This window comes from Falco punctatus, assembly GCF_963210335.1.
Source record: "Falco punctatus genome assembly, chromosome: 4".
In the NCBI taxonomy this organism is placed as follows: domain Eukaryota; kingdom Metazoa; phylum Chordata; class Aves; order Falconiformes; family Falconidae; genus Falco; species Falco punctatus.
Genome location: NC_137583.1, coordinates 16,698,256 through 16,712,344, shown reverse-complemented (window position 1 = coordinate 16,712,344; position 14,089 = coordinate 16,698,256). Strand labels below are relative to the sequence as shown.

The window sequence follows — 14,089 nt, the reverse complement described above, 5'->3', positions numbered from 1 at the left end:
GAGATTACTGTGTGACTTCAGTGCTCAGGGCCTTACATCTTGCAGAAGTGAAGGAGCCCAAGAGCATCCTTTCTTCCAGGCAATCTGCGCTGCTGGAGGAACAGGCTCCAAACACACCAGCCTCTTCCCTTTGCTGCAGCAACACATCAAGTTGGATCCTTTTCTTTGAGAAACTTTGGGGGGGGTGTCCTTTTTTTTTTTTTTTTTTTTAACCTGTTACAAGACATCATCTGAGGTCACTCACCAGTCTCTGCGGCCGGGTTTGGCAGCGGGAAGGTGAAGGTTTAGTGGATAGTTTTATTTCTCCCTTTTGCAACTTATCACTTGGGAAACTCTGTGTCTCTGCTGCAGTGCTGAGAGCAGAGCAGCAGAGACTGCAAGCACTGCAGAGCCAGGGCCAGCCGCTGTGGGTGTCCCCCCTCGCCCATGCCCAAGAGCCCTCACGGGCACCAGGGAAAAGCCTGCTCTTGTGCACACCGAGGGCTGCCCTCCAGCTCCAGGAGGGCTCCTCAGGGTGGCTTTACAGGGGTTCTGGACAGTGCTCGCAAACCTACTTGGAGTAGACACTCCAAAATCCCTAATGTTCACATCCTTTTGTCAAGCCTCCCATTTCTCTGGGGAGCCAGCCTGGATTAAGCATTTCTAAAGCCTCTTTCAAACTGCAGTGCAATGCTTCGGTGTGTTTCGCTCAGGTCTCAGGTCCAGTTGCCCTCCCTTGAATGTAGAGACCACTTTTCCCTCTTAAAAGCACAAAAATCACATGGCTTTTCTGGCTTTGTACCAGCTAAAATCGCCATGACCACGTGCTCTCGGCAGCTGGCCGCGTCAAGGTATGGCTCCCACTCACAGCTCTGCAGGGAAGGAAAGCCGGGCTGGGTGAATCCCACTGTGTTCCCACCCCGCAGCCATGGGCTTCTCACCATGCCAATGCACGGGGGGTGAGCCCACGCTAAAACAGATCGGTGGAAGGAACAGGGTCTCACAGTAGCAACAAATACTTCCTAAAGTGCTGCAGCCATGGGAGAAACCATGGCATGGAGCTGCGCCCCTGTTTTAAGCCTGTTGCTTGTCTCGCTGAAGCCGAGGGAGTTACCTGCTAAAATACCTTGTTGTGAGGCTAACAAGTTTGGATGGCACAGAGCTGCTGTTGCTGGATAACACACAAAGTCATTTTAAGACTTCTGGTAAAGGTCCAGCTGGCGAGGAGGGATCCGGGCTTTCCTTGGCGGTGTGTCTGCTGATGTCCCTGGTGCTCGAGAGACTTCAGAGGTGCAGAAGTCACAGGGCTGTGATCTCAGCGTCGGATAGCAGCAGTGTGAGTTATAGTACGGGCTGATGGAGACTAATAGGATGCTGAAATGTAACGACAAGGGTGCGTGGTTGGGCTCTGCTCGGAGTTGCAGGAGTTTGCTGACATCCAGGAGCACAGCCCCCCATGGACAGGGGCTGTAACGCACGGTAGGGCTCTCTCGCTTTTCTCCTTTATTTCATCCAGCACATGTTTCAGCTCAGATTGTTGGAAAGGATGAACAAGGCCTTACTTACGAGCGCTTACTTTCCATATAATCCTTAATGTGTGGAAATCTAAACCTACAAGGATTGATTTTAATTTCCTCCAAAAAGTTGCTCCTGGCAGAATCTGATAAAGCCATATTTAGTCTAATTCTTCCCAGCCCCAGCCCTGCCCTTGGTGAGCTATCGGAGCATACCTATCTTTGGGAATTCACTTGGTGATCACCGCAGCTTGCATTCATTATCTTAAATACCTCCCAAATCGTTGGCTGATGCTTGAGAGGCCTGGAAAAGCGGTCTAACAGCATTTTCTGAAAACTTTCACTTTTGGGGGAAAATGTCCCCAGGTTCTTGCGGGTGGTTTGCTTTTCTGCCTCATGTTGAACTGCCCCTTCAATGCACAGTTTTGCCTTGACTGCTTTGTGCTGCCTCTTTTCACCAAGATTTGCTCATTTGTGCCCAGGGCTGTTGCACCCTTTGGGTACCAGCCCCCAGCCTGGCAGCGGCACAGCCCCAGCACGAGCTCCCAGTGCAGAAGAGCAGGTCATGGTCTCCCCACAGGAGGGTCAGGACCTGGGACCAGCCAGCCAGAAGTTTTCTACAAGTTTTTAAGAGCTTTTGGGGTACATACTCTGGGTTTTTCCTGCTACCAGCCCAGTGAATCAAGTAGCAGCCTTTCTATTTTAGAGAGATCTTATTAACAAGATAGACTGTCATCTTCCAAAATATCAGAGTAGGATGTGCAGCAAGCTTTAGTTTAAAGCAGTTTGCATGTGCTTGGTAAAACAGAATAATCTTCCTCATTCCTGAACTCTGAAACAAAAAACCAATTTTTGTGGAAACAAAAACACAAGCTTGCCGCTGTGCTGGAGCAGAGTGATGCCTTGTAGGAGATATTTAGCATCGTGTTCTGACCTTTCTGGAAACAGTTGATAGGGAAATATTTTTGTCCTATTTATTTAAACTTTTTCCTTTCCTTTATTTAAACTAGGCAGTGTATTTATTTGAAAAAATCACCAGCGTGCCAATCCCTGGTTCTTGGCATGTTAACAAAACGAGTTATGCCATAAACATAAACCCCTTAAATCTGTGCTCAAATGCTTTGATCTTAATGCTCTTAGGAAAGTTCTTTTGTTCTTATTCTCCATGTAAAGCGCCAGGTGTGATTTGTGGTGATTTTAGGAGATAATAAAGATAATAACAAGAGGAAGGTTTACAAATCCTTTAGTGTACCAGCTATAGCTGTTTTTTGAAATAGTATTTCTATATTATTTTATGTGCCACAATAAGCTTGGTTATTTCTAAGAAACAACATAATGTGGTGTTCTCACACCATCCTCCATGCCTGGCTATCCTCCCAGGTTCACCCAGGGGTGTTGTTTGCTGCTGTGCCTCCATGACAGGCTGGAAACAGCATTTCAGAGCAATGTTTTCCCACTCTGGAGTGGAGGCAGGGATGGGTTGACCATGGGCATGCCCAAGTGCATGTGATCCTCGACTGTAGGAAGCTGGTTAGCGAAAAAGGTCAATACGGTACCTTGGTTACACCTTCAGGGCTGGATCCAGAGGTGATTAAAACCAGTAGAAGTCTTTCTGTTGACTTGCAAAGAACCTTGGATGAGGCTGCTATTGCACAAAGAGCCACCTGTCCATCCGCAGTACTTGGAATTATTTTCTACAGGGGGTGGAGGATAGAAAAGAAGTCAAGAAAAAAAAAAAGAAAAGTATGAAGAGTGGTTTTGTCTGTTCTATTCAGATGTTTTAAAGAAAGCAAGGTCAAAGCTTACCTCACCATGGCACTGAAAGATACCATAAGTGGGTGGCAGCGTTTGCAGTGATGAAGAGTCCTGCTAGTAAAATTCAAAGTTTCTTCAGGGTCGAAAATAAATGATGAGGCTGATGGCAGTAGCTATGTGTGTTGCTTCCTTAAGTCATATGGCGTTGAGACGAAGCCCACCGTTTTGGGCTTTGAGTAAATTTTGGGTAAATTATTTTCTGCATGTGGCTCACACATGCTTCAAAACTACGTGCCAAATAAAAGCTGGAAATACCTAAGACGTATTAGAAGGCAGTTATGAAGTAGACTCTTTGCAAAGGAATTTTCAGTCTCTGATACTTGGTTATGTTAGACTTTTTTTTTTTTTCTGTCAGTGCAAATGAGATCATAACTCACATGTGCATGAGAGCAAATGAGTGGTTTAGATCTAAAAATGCACAGCTGCCTAAATTTGATTTGTATTAAAGACAGACATAGAAATGATTAATTCCAGCATCTTGGGAATTACATTTAAGTATTAACAAAATTAGGGAAATTATGCCTCAACCTCTGAGTGCACCAAGGTATGCATGCAGTCTTCTTTGATCACGAGATAAATGTCAGAATCAGGCTCCACGCCCAAGTTAAGCAATTTGTAAAAGGGGAATAATAATTTTGGAAATGACTAGCACCACATTATTTGTGAGATCAAATACTTATCAACCGACTTCAGGTCCCCAGAAATGTTCTTGTTTTATTGCATGATACAGTTATTCTTCCCTTGGGATAAGTACTGGATCCAATGTATTTTTTAAATTAGAGAAAAGATGTGCTGGGCTGTACTGGCTTGGGATGTGGGGCAAGAGAGAGTCCTGATGAGGTCTATGAATTTATGTTTTAGCTTTGGCTGTCACAGTAATGTGGCATCGACCTGCATGGAGAGCACTTACTGAGGAGCACTTGAATTTTGTGGAAATATCGGTGTTGGCGTTTAGGCCAAAGACAGTAAATGGATGAAAGTATTAGAAGTTTACAACTCGGTTCAGAAGGATTTGACAGTTTCTTCTCGCTGCTGACGTTTGTTGCCTGGGGAGAGATGCAGGGAGAATGAAAAAAATGAACTTCTGATGGAATTTGAAGGCTTATAAAAATAAGATAACATTCACTCAATCTTTTTTCTGTTGATACTAAAGAAAGACGTGAAGTTTATGAACCTGGGTAACTCATGGAAGTCTTGTTGTGAAACAGGGGACAGAATTCCCTCTGTTTCTCAGTGCAAGGTTGAATGTTGCTCGCTGGGGTTTTTTAGCCTGTCTTGAAATTGCATCTGGGCTCAGGAAAACTCAGAGGCAGCCATCCCTGCCGGAGGCTCACCTGGCTTCCCCACCTCTTGGAGGAGCATCATTAGTGGCCCTGAAACCCTGTTGATCACAGGGGACATCAGCTACCTTTTCTCAGCCTGTAACAGCCTTGCAGCAGGAAAGTGGCTTTTTCAGGACATAGCTTATACAAGCTTTTAAACAGCAATGTCTGATCTTGTTAAGTTACACCCATTTCTTTCCACATTGGTCTGAAGTTTTCCCTATGATTTCGAAGCAAGTTCCTACTCTCACTGGTTCTGTGTGTACCTCTTAACACAATAGGGGCTGAATGCATTGGAAGTAGGGCTGTAATTTAAAATAATCACAGCTGTAAATGTATATGCCAACTTCTATTCTAATGGATCTTCCAGAACTGCTACATATATAAATTGTAGTTTTTTAGATTTCGAATGTATTCATAGGCTGGGAAGAGCTCAGGCTATAATTTATTTCTTAGGAAATATACTGATGGAGTTCCAAAATGAAGGTAGAAGCCTCATCTCTGCATGTTTCCTGCATTCTGAAAAGAAAGCAAAACATTTTATGTTGAAAAATGGTTGAAACAGTGTGTTTGTGCCCAAGGATTAAACCAGGATGCTTATGACATAGTATGTAATGACTTGCATAATGTGTAATGAAGAAATTGAAGCTGAGTCTCTGGGTGCATCATGCTGAGTAAGAGGCTTGTTCTACACGAAACTGTCATATTAAATTCTTGTCGTGATTCCAGACCCCTTTGATTCCTAAATCTTTTGGAGGAGACTAATCTGAAATCAAAGTGAAGTTGCTTGGGGTTTGCATGCCAGAAGTGGTCACATTTGAAAAAGTTCAGTGAACCTGCAGAGGGAGGTTGAAATTAGTTGCTTCACTACAAAGCTTACAGCTAACATACCTGCTGGTTTGCTTTTTGCTTTGATTCTTCAGGCTCTGCCTTCTTGCCACCTTCTGAGTTGTTTTCAAAATGCATAAATCTTAAGGATGAGCATGTCCTGGTTTCAGTCTGTTTAGTTAAAAAAAAAAAAAAATCAGCCTACATTGGTAAAACAACCATGAGCTTTATTACGAAGGACATGGAAAGATGCACTTTTCTCTTCCATCTTGTCCTTTGTTCACTTATTTTCCTCTGTGAAGGTGTATATCACACTTCACTTTCCTGCTTTACCAACATTTGACCTCCCTTTGTACCAAAGTAAATGGAAATGGTTCTTTCAAGTTCTCCTAAGCAGATACTGAGGGCTCCTGCCTTGATCCCTGTAAGATGACTCTGCTCCTTTGAAACCACTGGAGCAATGCTAGGAATCCAGCCTGTTATCCCTGCTGAATGTCAGCTGCTTTCTCTGTTTTGATATTGACATTTTGGGGGGCTTTGACTAAGAATATCATGCAATATTCAGTGCAAATGGGAGCATTTCCAGTGGTTAAATTCTGCCCCTCTGTATCCCCCTCAAGCTTTGCGTAGGCTGCCGGGGACCTGGGGATGGGCTTTTTGGTCCAGTTAAAAGAAAATACCCTGGGTAGCATGGCCCATATATAACCACGTAGGTGGCCCTGCGTGGAAACTGATCTGTTGTTACTTTATATTTACAGTGTTCTGTCTCCTGTGGAAGGGGCCAAAAGCACCGCAGTGTGTACTGTTTGTCAAAGGAAGGGAGGCATGTAGAAGAAGATTATTGCAAGCACCTTGCTAAGCCCAACATGCAAAAGAAATGCAGAGGGGGCAGATGTCCGAAGTGGAAAGCAGGAGATTGGGGACAGGTGAGACGCATTGTACACCTTTTTGCACCCTTTGATATTCTTCCTCCGTCAAATTGGTTAGAAGCTGGTTTTCCCATTGCTTCTGTCCTCTTTAATTTTGCAAGGGTAAAAGTTTTGGGGCAGATCCTCAGGTGCTGTAAAGCAGCGTAACTTCATGGACAGCAGTGGAGCACCACTGATTTGTACCAGCTAAAAATGTGGCAACTTGCTTTTACTGTCTATCTGAAAGCAAATTCCTTGTCCGTTTTAAGTTTCTGCTAGAAAAGGCATTAGTATATAATATTAAAGAGAACCTACTAGTTATTCATGCTTGTAATACCATTATTATTTAAATGTGTCACATTCCAAGCAAAATCTACCTGAGTCTTGAGAAAACTGAAAGTAATTTTATCAGCTTCCTGGGAAAGCCTAAAAAATAATCAGAGCTGTTCATTAAAAATGCTTTTCACTACCTTTTGTTTCTTAACAAGCTCATCACTTGATTTTGCTTCATTAAAAAGTCAGACACTGATGCATAGAGCAGAGGCTGCTGGAAATGTGAAAGTGCTTGGCGTTATTAAGTGTCTTGTTTGCTGAAAGCATACCTTGAACCCTTGTTTTCCTGAAAATAACGTCTTTGTCATCACATTGAATCTGCTGCATCAAATTTTTATCTCTGAACCTTGCTTCTCCCTCTACCTCATTAGTGTGCTAATCAGCAGAATTATTGAAAATCTCGGACTAAATGAACTGTTAACTTGTAAAACATAATGTTCTCTTGCAGTCTGTCTTCCAAATTAAGGTACAAAACACCACTTCTCACTGTATGCAAGTTCCCTGAAAGATAAACCACTAACATTGCCGCAGGCACACACACAAATGCTAGGACTAGGACAGCATACTGTTGTTTAATGTCACCTATTAAAAAAGACAATAAACCCATCGATGTTCTATGATTGTTTTCAGACTAGTATTTGTTGTAATGCTTACCTTTGAATTCATAGGATGGGAGTAGTTACCTTTAGGTGTGTAAAGGGCTGAGGGCACCTTCACCATGGAGGTTCAGTTCCTGAGGTCTGGGTCCCTTACCCAGGGTATGGCTGGGAGCACCCAGGTAGCCCTGCCAAATGCACGGTGCTGCTCCTCTGTTGGAAATTAAGTCAATATTATTACCTTTATGACCTGCAAGACTTGAGTCCTCAATTTTATACAGAAAGCTAGACTGAAAAGAAACGAGGCCATTAGATAGTCTTGTCATAGTTGATTTGCGCCTTGTTTAAAGCGACTGCTCCTGAAAGCCATTTTTTATAGCTAATAGCTGTAAACATAATGTAATGATCTGTCGATTGCATTAAAATACACTAATGTTAATTGATAAAAGTGCGTGTTTTAAAATTCCCACTATTCCACCGCATGTTCAGAGTTAATTTTATGCAAGTGGAGAAAGAAACCCAAGTTAATCGGCGATGAGGTGATTTATGGCCTGAGGTAATCTCTTGTGACTAGGCAATTAAGAAATATTTGTATGCTAGCAATAAGGCTAAGAACAGGCAGCGCATTTCCAGGGGTAGCTCCTCAGCCCAGCTCCCTGATGCTGTATGGGCTCAGCCAGCCGGCATCTTGCTTGGGGGAAAAATAAAGGGGTGGAAAGGCTCACTCTGCAACATCAATCACACTGGGCTCTTTAAAGGCACCTGAAATGCTCTGACATGGCTTCCTGGCACCCCGACCCTCGCTGGTGCTGGCGGCATCTCTTTGCCCGTGACCGATGAAGAGCTGGGGCTGTCAGAAGTTTGGAGCACTGGCGGTGGCTGTCCCTGCGAGAGGCACGCAGGGCTTGCACAGCTTTGCAACAGATTTGATGCCTTAGAGCTGTGGTGGATTTAGGTGCTGAACTTCTCATGAAAACTATGAAACAGGCAGGGGTTTGGCACTGGATATGCGGTAGACCAGGAGTTAAATGGGCATGGAAACTCCGTGTCACCTTCCCCATCACCAGTGCCACTGTCGAAGATAGGAGCCATGATGAGTTTGCACTTAAAATACTATCAAAAAAAGCTTTCTGAGGGTCTAATTGCCTCTGAAAGATAATCCGAAATCTGAGCAGCTGTGGATGGTTGCCTTTTGTCCTGGGTAAGCAAGCAAAAGTCTGCGTGAGAAATAAGGCAAGGTTTTCCTTTAAAAGTGCATCCTCCTTGTCACCATATATACATACACAGGACCTGTTGCATGTGCCTGCATGTGGTTTGTTTTTTCCTTTTGGGAAAAGGAATGATTAAAAAAATCAGGATTAAAAAAATACAGGAATACTTAAAAATGAGTCCTTGTCAGCAGCTGGCTAGGCTGGTTCTCTATTTCCCCTTTTTTTTCCCTCTGAATGTTTTGTATTCAGAGTATTCAACTGGGTAATTCTTTTCTACATTGTTATGAATCCACTTTCCTGCAGCAAAGTATTTTCAATATATCCGTAATAATCAGAAAGGAAGAAATGAGGCTTTTTCTCCAAGTTCTAACTGTGCTTGTGTCTGCACTGAAATGTCAGATTTAATGTTTTGCATCTCCTAAGTGGTATCAATTATGGCCATTTACCTTTCACTTAGCAAAAATACCAATGTTTATTCTGCTGTCTGATATTTACATATTTCAGCTACAGGCGGAAATCCAGCCCTGCCTAAAAACATAGGTAGAGCTTCTCCATAGCCGAGCTGGCACTCGGCAATTTGGTGGTTGACTCCCAGCGGAGAAAGGAGCACTCCTGGGAATGTATAGACTCCCCTGGAAGGACAAGCAGGCTGCCTGGCTCATGGCATCCCATACAGGAATATTTAAATACAGCAAAGGTCGGCTGCCCCAAACTGAGTATCCTCTGGCTGTGCCAGCCAGCTCTATTCCCCCGAAGTAGACACAGGCTGGCTGACCAGCATTCTGGATTAAAATAGCCAGGATAAAAATGGTGTTAAAACCCACCTCTGTAACGGAGCATACCGGGGTTATTTTGAAGCCAGCCATAAACCCAGCCAGAGCCATGGCAATGCTGATGCTTTAGCCTGGGCTGCAGGAGGAAGCATCCCACAGGAGATGCCTCGATCCACTGGGAAAACTCCCGTGGCCCCACCTCGCCAACCTCACCAGCCCTTACCCCACCACAGCCCTCCTGTGGCCCCAGAGCTGGGCTCACCTGCAGCTTCAGCTTCTCGGGCTGGGGATGCACTAGGATTTCTTTCTCCCGGGATGTGGCTGGATGGCATTGCGGCAGCTGGCCACCGAGTGAACTTAGAAAGCCCATTCAGCTAGGGAAAGCCTCCCCTACACACATCCTTGCAATTAACTCAAGGAAAACCTCTTTGCTTGCTTGCTCGCTTGCAGGAGGGCAGCTCAGAGCTCTTCCAAGGGACAGTCCTGGACGTGGCAGCCCTGGCCTGGGGTTCTGGGGGGGCTCACTCCCCCACTGCAAGTCCTCCCACCGATTCGGTCAGGGTGCGGCATCGATCTTAATGGGTTTACACAGGGGTAAAGTTTTGCCCAGGCATGTGGTGGGATGAGCTGGCAGCTTTGCCCGGTGCCATGCTTTGCCCAGCACAGCCAGGGACCCTCCCCAGACCCAGACCCACTCTGCTGGGCTGTCACATGCAGCACAGCCCCCTGTGACAGAGCCACAGTGCGACTTGCTCTCCCTCATCACAATGCACCCGGGCATGTGCTTTTTGGGTGGGTGATAAATGCAAACCAAAAGGCATTTTACAGCATGGTATGCATCCTGGTGTATATGTTTCTCCAAGTTTGTGGCTGTTACTCAGTTTAACTGTCCCCTATGGAATGTGTAGCCCAAACAGTGTCGTTAATCACAAGGAGGCAGCGCAGCATATGGGAAGCATTTGCATCACCAGTGACAGAAATCTCACTGCTGCTTTCAAAAGTTACACCAAAAAACTCCCACCCTCTTACACATATCTGAAGCCAGGCAAATAGTCACAGTCAGCTTTTCTTTGGCCCTCTTGGCTTTATGGGGCATTTGGACAGTAAAGCAAACAGAGCATTACGGAGGAATACTCTGCAGAAGAGAATTGCTTCCCTGTTAGACACCGCTTAATTCCCTGCCTTAAGAAGGCTCGCTTTTATGGGTATTGCAATAACGGACTGTAAACTTGTTTTCTTAGTTCCTGGCGTATTAATAAGGTTGTTTATATTAGTTGTTAATTCAGGAAATGGCTAATCGTAATAGCTGTGTTTTACATGCATACCTTTGATTTTTACACGCTTTCTTCTATGAATGCAAATTCTCTTTATTCCAAATCTATATAGTATACTAGCCAGGCAGAATCCGTACCAGAGGGACTTTCAAGTACTGCTAAACATATTACAGTGTGCAGTCACAATACTAAGAAATGTTGCATGAAAGAAAAAACAAGCTTTTAAAAGCATTGTAGTGTAGATAATAATTTGAAGTTGTCTGAGAAACAGAGAAATCCAGGCTTTTCTTGCTGTGCCTAGAAGTGGAGAGAAATGTGCCCACAGTGTAATTAAGGAAATAGGAAATGCAGTTAATTTTAAAGACATTTGTTTTCACAAACTAACATTATGTCCTGGCTTGTGTGCATGTGCATGTTTAGATGCATGCTGAAAGAAATCCCAGCTGTATCATGCCTTTACCTCTCTACTTCTACAGACTTGCTTCTGTTATTCAGGTTTGCTTTTCATTAAAGTCCGCTCCATTTGTGGCATTTGATATATTTTGAACTACTACTTTTTTGAGCCGAGTGCCTGAGAAGTAATATACAGAGCCTCGCCACCTCTGGTGTGTTGTGATGGTTTAGCAGTGCCGTTATCTCCAGAGGTTTTTGCAATAAAAATCCTGGCCGGGAAATCCTGACCCCACTAAAGCTAACAGCAAAAATTCCCGCTGGCTTCAGCAGAGCAGGGATTTTAGCCTGTCTGCTCTGCCCTTGCAAAAATTTTCCCTTGTGCAACAAAAAGCCGCACCTGTAAGTTTAAACGCCGGCGTTAGAGCGTTACTCTCCCTGCCCAGAGCACAGGGTGAACCGCAGGAACTTACCATGGTGGCTGCGACAGGGACCACCACTCACCTTCCATCCCTTCCTGCAGTGCTCAGCGTCCTGTGGCCGGGGCGTCCAGCGCCGTGCGGTGCAGTGCCACAGCGGCACCCCGAAGGCGGCCGAGGAGGCAGAGTGTGACCCGGCCAGCCGGCCCTCCTCGCAGCGGGACTGCCACCTCCCTGAGTGCCCCACGCACCGCTGGGCAGCCGGCGAATGGCAGGCGGTAAGTGGGGTCCCCCCTTCGCCCTTCCCCGGGGTCACGTCACTTGTGCTCTCAAGCGTGCCACACGGGAGGATGCTGGAGACGGGGGCCACCGAGGCAGAGGTCGCTGCCGGAGGGCCGGGGGATTGGGGTTGCAACCCCGGGCTTGTCAAAACAAAACAAAAAAAAACAGAGGAAACGCTCATGAGTGCTGGCTGGAAGGGGGAGCTGAGAAATACCTCTGTAGGGTTAATTTATTGCTTCGTGCCGCCCTGCGTTTGGCTGGGACCTATGCAAATACTGAGCAGGGTTTGGATAGGGCGGATTTGGGGCTGAGCCCAGAGGCTGAGCCCTGCCGTGCCGCTCCACTGTGCCTGTGGGTTCGGAGGAACTGGGGATGTTGATAGTGCCCCGTTACCCCAGCTCCTTCTGACCTCTCTCTCCTTTCACGACGCCCCTGGTCCATGCTTTCTGTCGAGCCACGAGCAGCGCTGAGATGAGGTCTCCCATGGGACACAGTGCTTTTCCGAATGACCAGGATCAGCCCCCAGCAAACCCAGCCCTTAAGCAGGAGCAGGGGATATAGCTGCTGCTCCAGTGGTTCTGGGAGCGGCTCTAACTCGCCTGCAGTGTGGATGATGGGTGGGCCGGAGGCTGAGGGGGTGGCAGGAGGACAAGGGAGCTCCAGGCAGGAGGAAGGGGCTCAGGAGGAGCCCTCGCACCAGCTGCCCGCAGGGTGCTGTGGCAGGCTTTGAGCGCACAGCCATTTTGGCAGAGAGAGTTCAGACCAGGCACTGAAATGATTATTTTCTCTCTGGTTTCATTCCATTTTTAACAATCCCTGGGTGAGAGTCCTGCCCCAGTTCTCTATCCCTCTCCCACTGTCCCAGACTCTTTACTGCTGTCCAGGGACTGCCAGCCTTGGAACTGGGAAAAGCCATGGAGCTTCCAGCTCTGGGGAGCTGACTCCTGTGTCACACAGACTGCAGAGGAGGCAACCACTCCTATGGAGGGGATGTCCTCGTCACCTAGGGAGAAAGAGAGTGCTCATCACGGACCCTCCATGGGGATGCCGGGGATAGAGAGGGGCAGAGGATCCTCCCATGCCAGGTGCATCAGCCTCCCTGCAAAACCATTGCTGGTCCCGGTGGCAGAGCAGCAGGGACTCAATCCTGCACCCTTTCAACCGCAAAGGTCTTCTGGGGGTGCACGATCAGAACCTGATCCTGGTTGCCCTGGTGCCTGCAGTGTGCAACACCGGGGAGCAGAAGAACTATGCATCGAACGGGGATCCGGCTTTCCTTGGCAGTCAGGCTGCTTTTATATTGCTCCTGCGTGGCCCAGGGAGGTGTGGAAGGGGGACCAAACTGGCCGAGGACCCTTCCTCTGCCAAGACAGTGTAAAGAGGCCATGGTGTAAATGCAAGGCAGGGCCTCCTGCTCCATTAAAAAAAGATGGAGAGGCACTGCCAGGTTCCAGCTCAAAGCCTTGGTGTTCGCAGACACTTCCAGAGCCTGCCTTGATTGTGCCACTAAAAAGAAAAAAGAAAATAAAAAAAGGAAAGAAAAAAAGGGGGAGGATAGGAAAAGCAATTTTAATGATGAGAGAAAAAGCATCTCACGCGTGCAGAGGCTGCACAACTTTTTCACCGCAGCAAGAAAAAAAAAATCAAGGTTAAGGCAGCGCCTGCTTTGCTGTCATCCCTCCCTACAGGCTCGTTCATGGCTCCTTACTGCGAGAGCACCCCAGACTGCAGGCAGCGGGTGCGTGACTTTATTGATATCCCCCTGCCCGTGGTACCTTGGCCTGACGGGGGTGGTACAAACAAGTTTAGCTTCATCTCCTCGGTTTCAGCAGCACTGGGAAGCTGGGTTTATAATCCTGTGTAATGCAGCCAGCAGCACAAGAGGCCGGGGGGGGTCTGTGCCCCGTTCCCACCTGCCAGGGAGCCGAGGTGTGATGGGAAGCAACAGGGAGTAAAGCTGAGCTGACCAAGCAGTGGTACCCAATGGAAGCATCCCAACCTGGAAAAGAAATGTAGGAATGGCTGAGGGGCTCCAGCAAGTTCCTTGCAATGAACTTTTGCTTTTACAGAGCCCCTTAAATTTCTTCAGCTAATACATTTACAGGCAGCAAAGTAGGTCACCAAACAGCATGCAGTTGCAGTCCTTACCCAACAGTTTAATTAGCCCTGTAATTAGCTCCTACCCATCCTTTCGCCTTTGTTCTCTTATTTCTGCGACTTTTCAAACCAGTGGTAAGAGGCCCCTGCCCTAGCAAGCCCTCGGTGGGAAGTGGGTGCTGATGTTTTCCTAAGTTTTCCAGAGCTTCCCATTGCACTGGGAAATATTTAACATGTTACAAAGATTTTTTGTTTGTTTGTTTGTTTTTTCTCCCAGGGGAGCTTTGCTAGGGATGTGGGCTGGAAGTGTCCTCACCCATATATAATCATTAATAGAAACATGCATGA

The 14,089-nt window shown here is 46.5% G+C and overlaps 1 protein-coding gene across 1 annotated transcript in view; it reads left to right on the top strand.

Moving 5' to 3' along the window:
- Positions 1 to 14,089, top strand: part of ADAMTS9 (ADAM metallopeptidase with thrombospondin type 1 motif 9) — an 86,220-nt gene that overhangs the window by 54,924 nt on the left and 17,207 nt on the right. Inside the window, 2 exon segments of the mRNA XM_080382776.1 lie at positions 6,217 to 6,384; positions 11,467 to 11,640. Of these exon segments, the coding sequence (XP_080238902.1) occupies positions 6,217 to 6,384; positions 11,467 to 11,640 (342 nt within the window).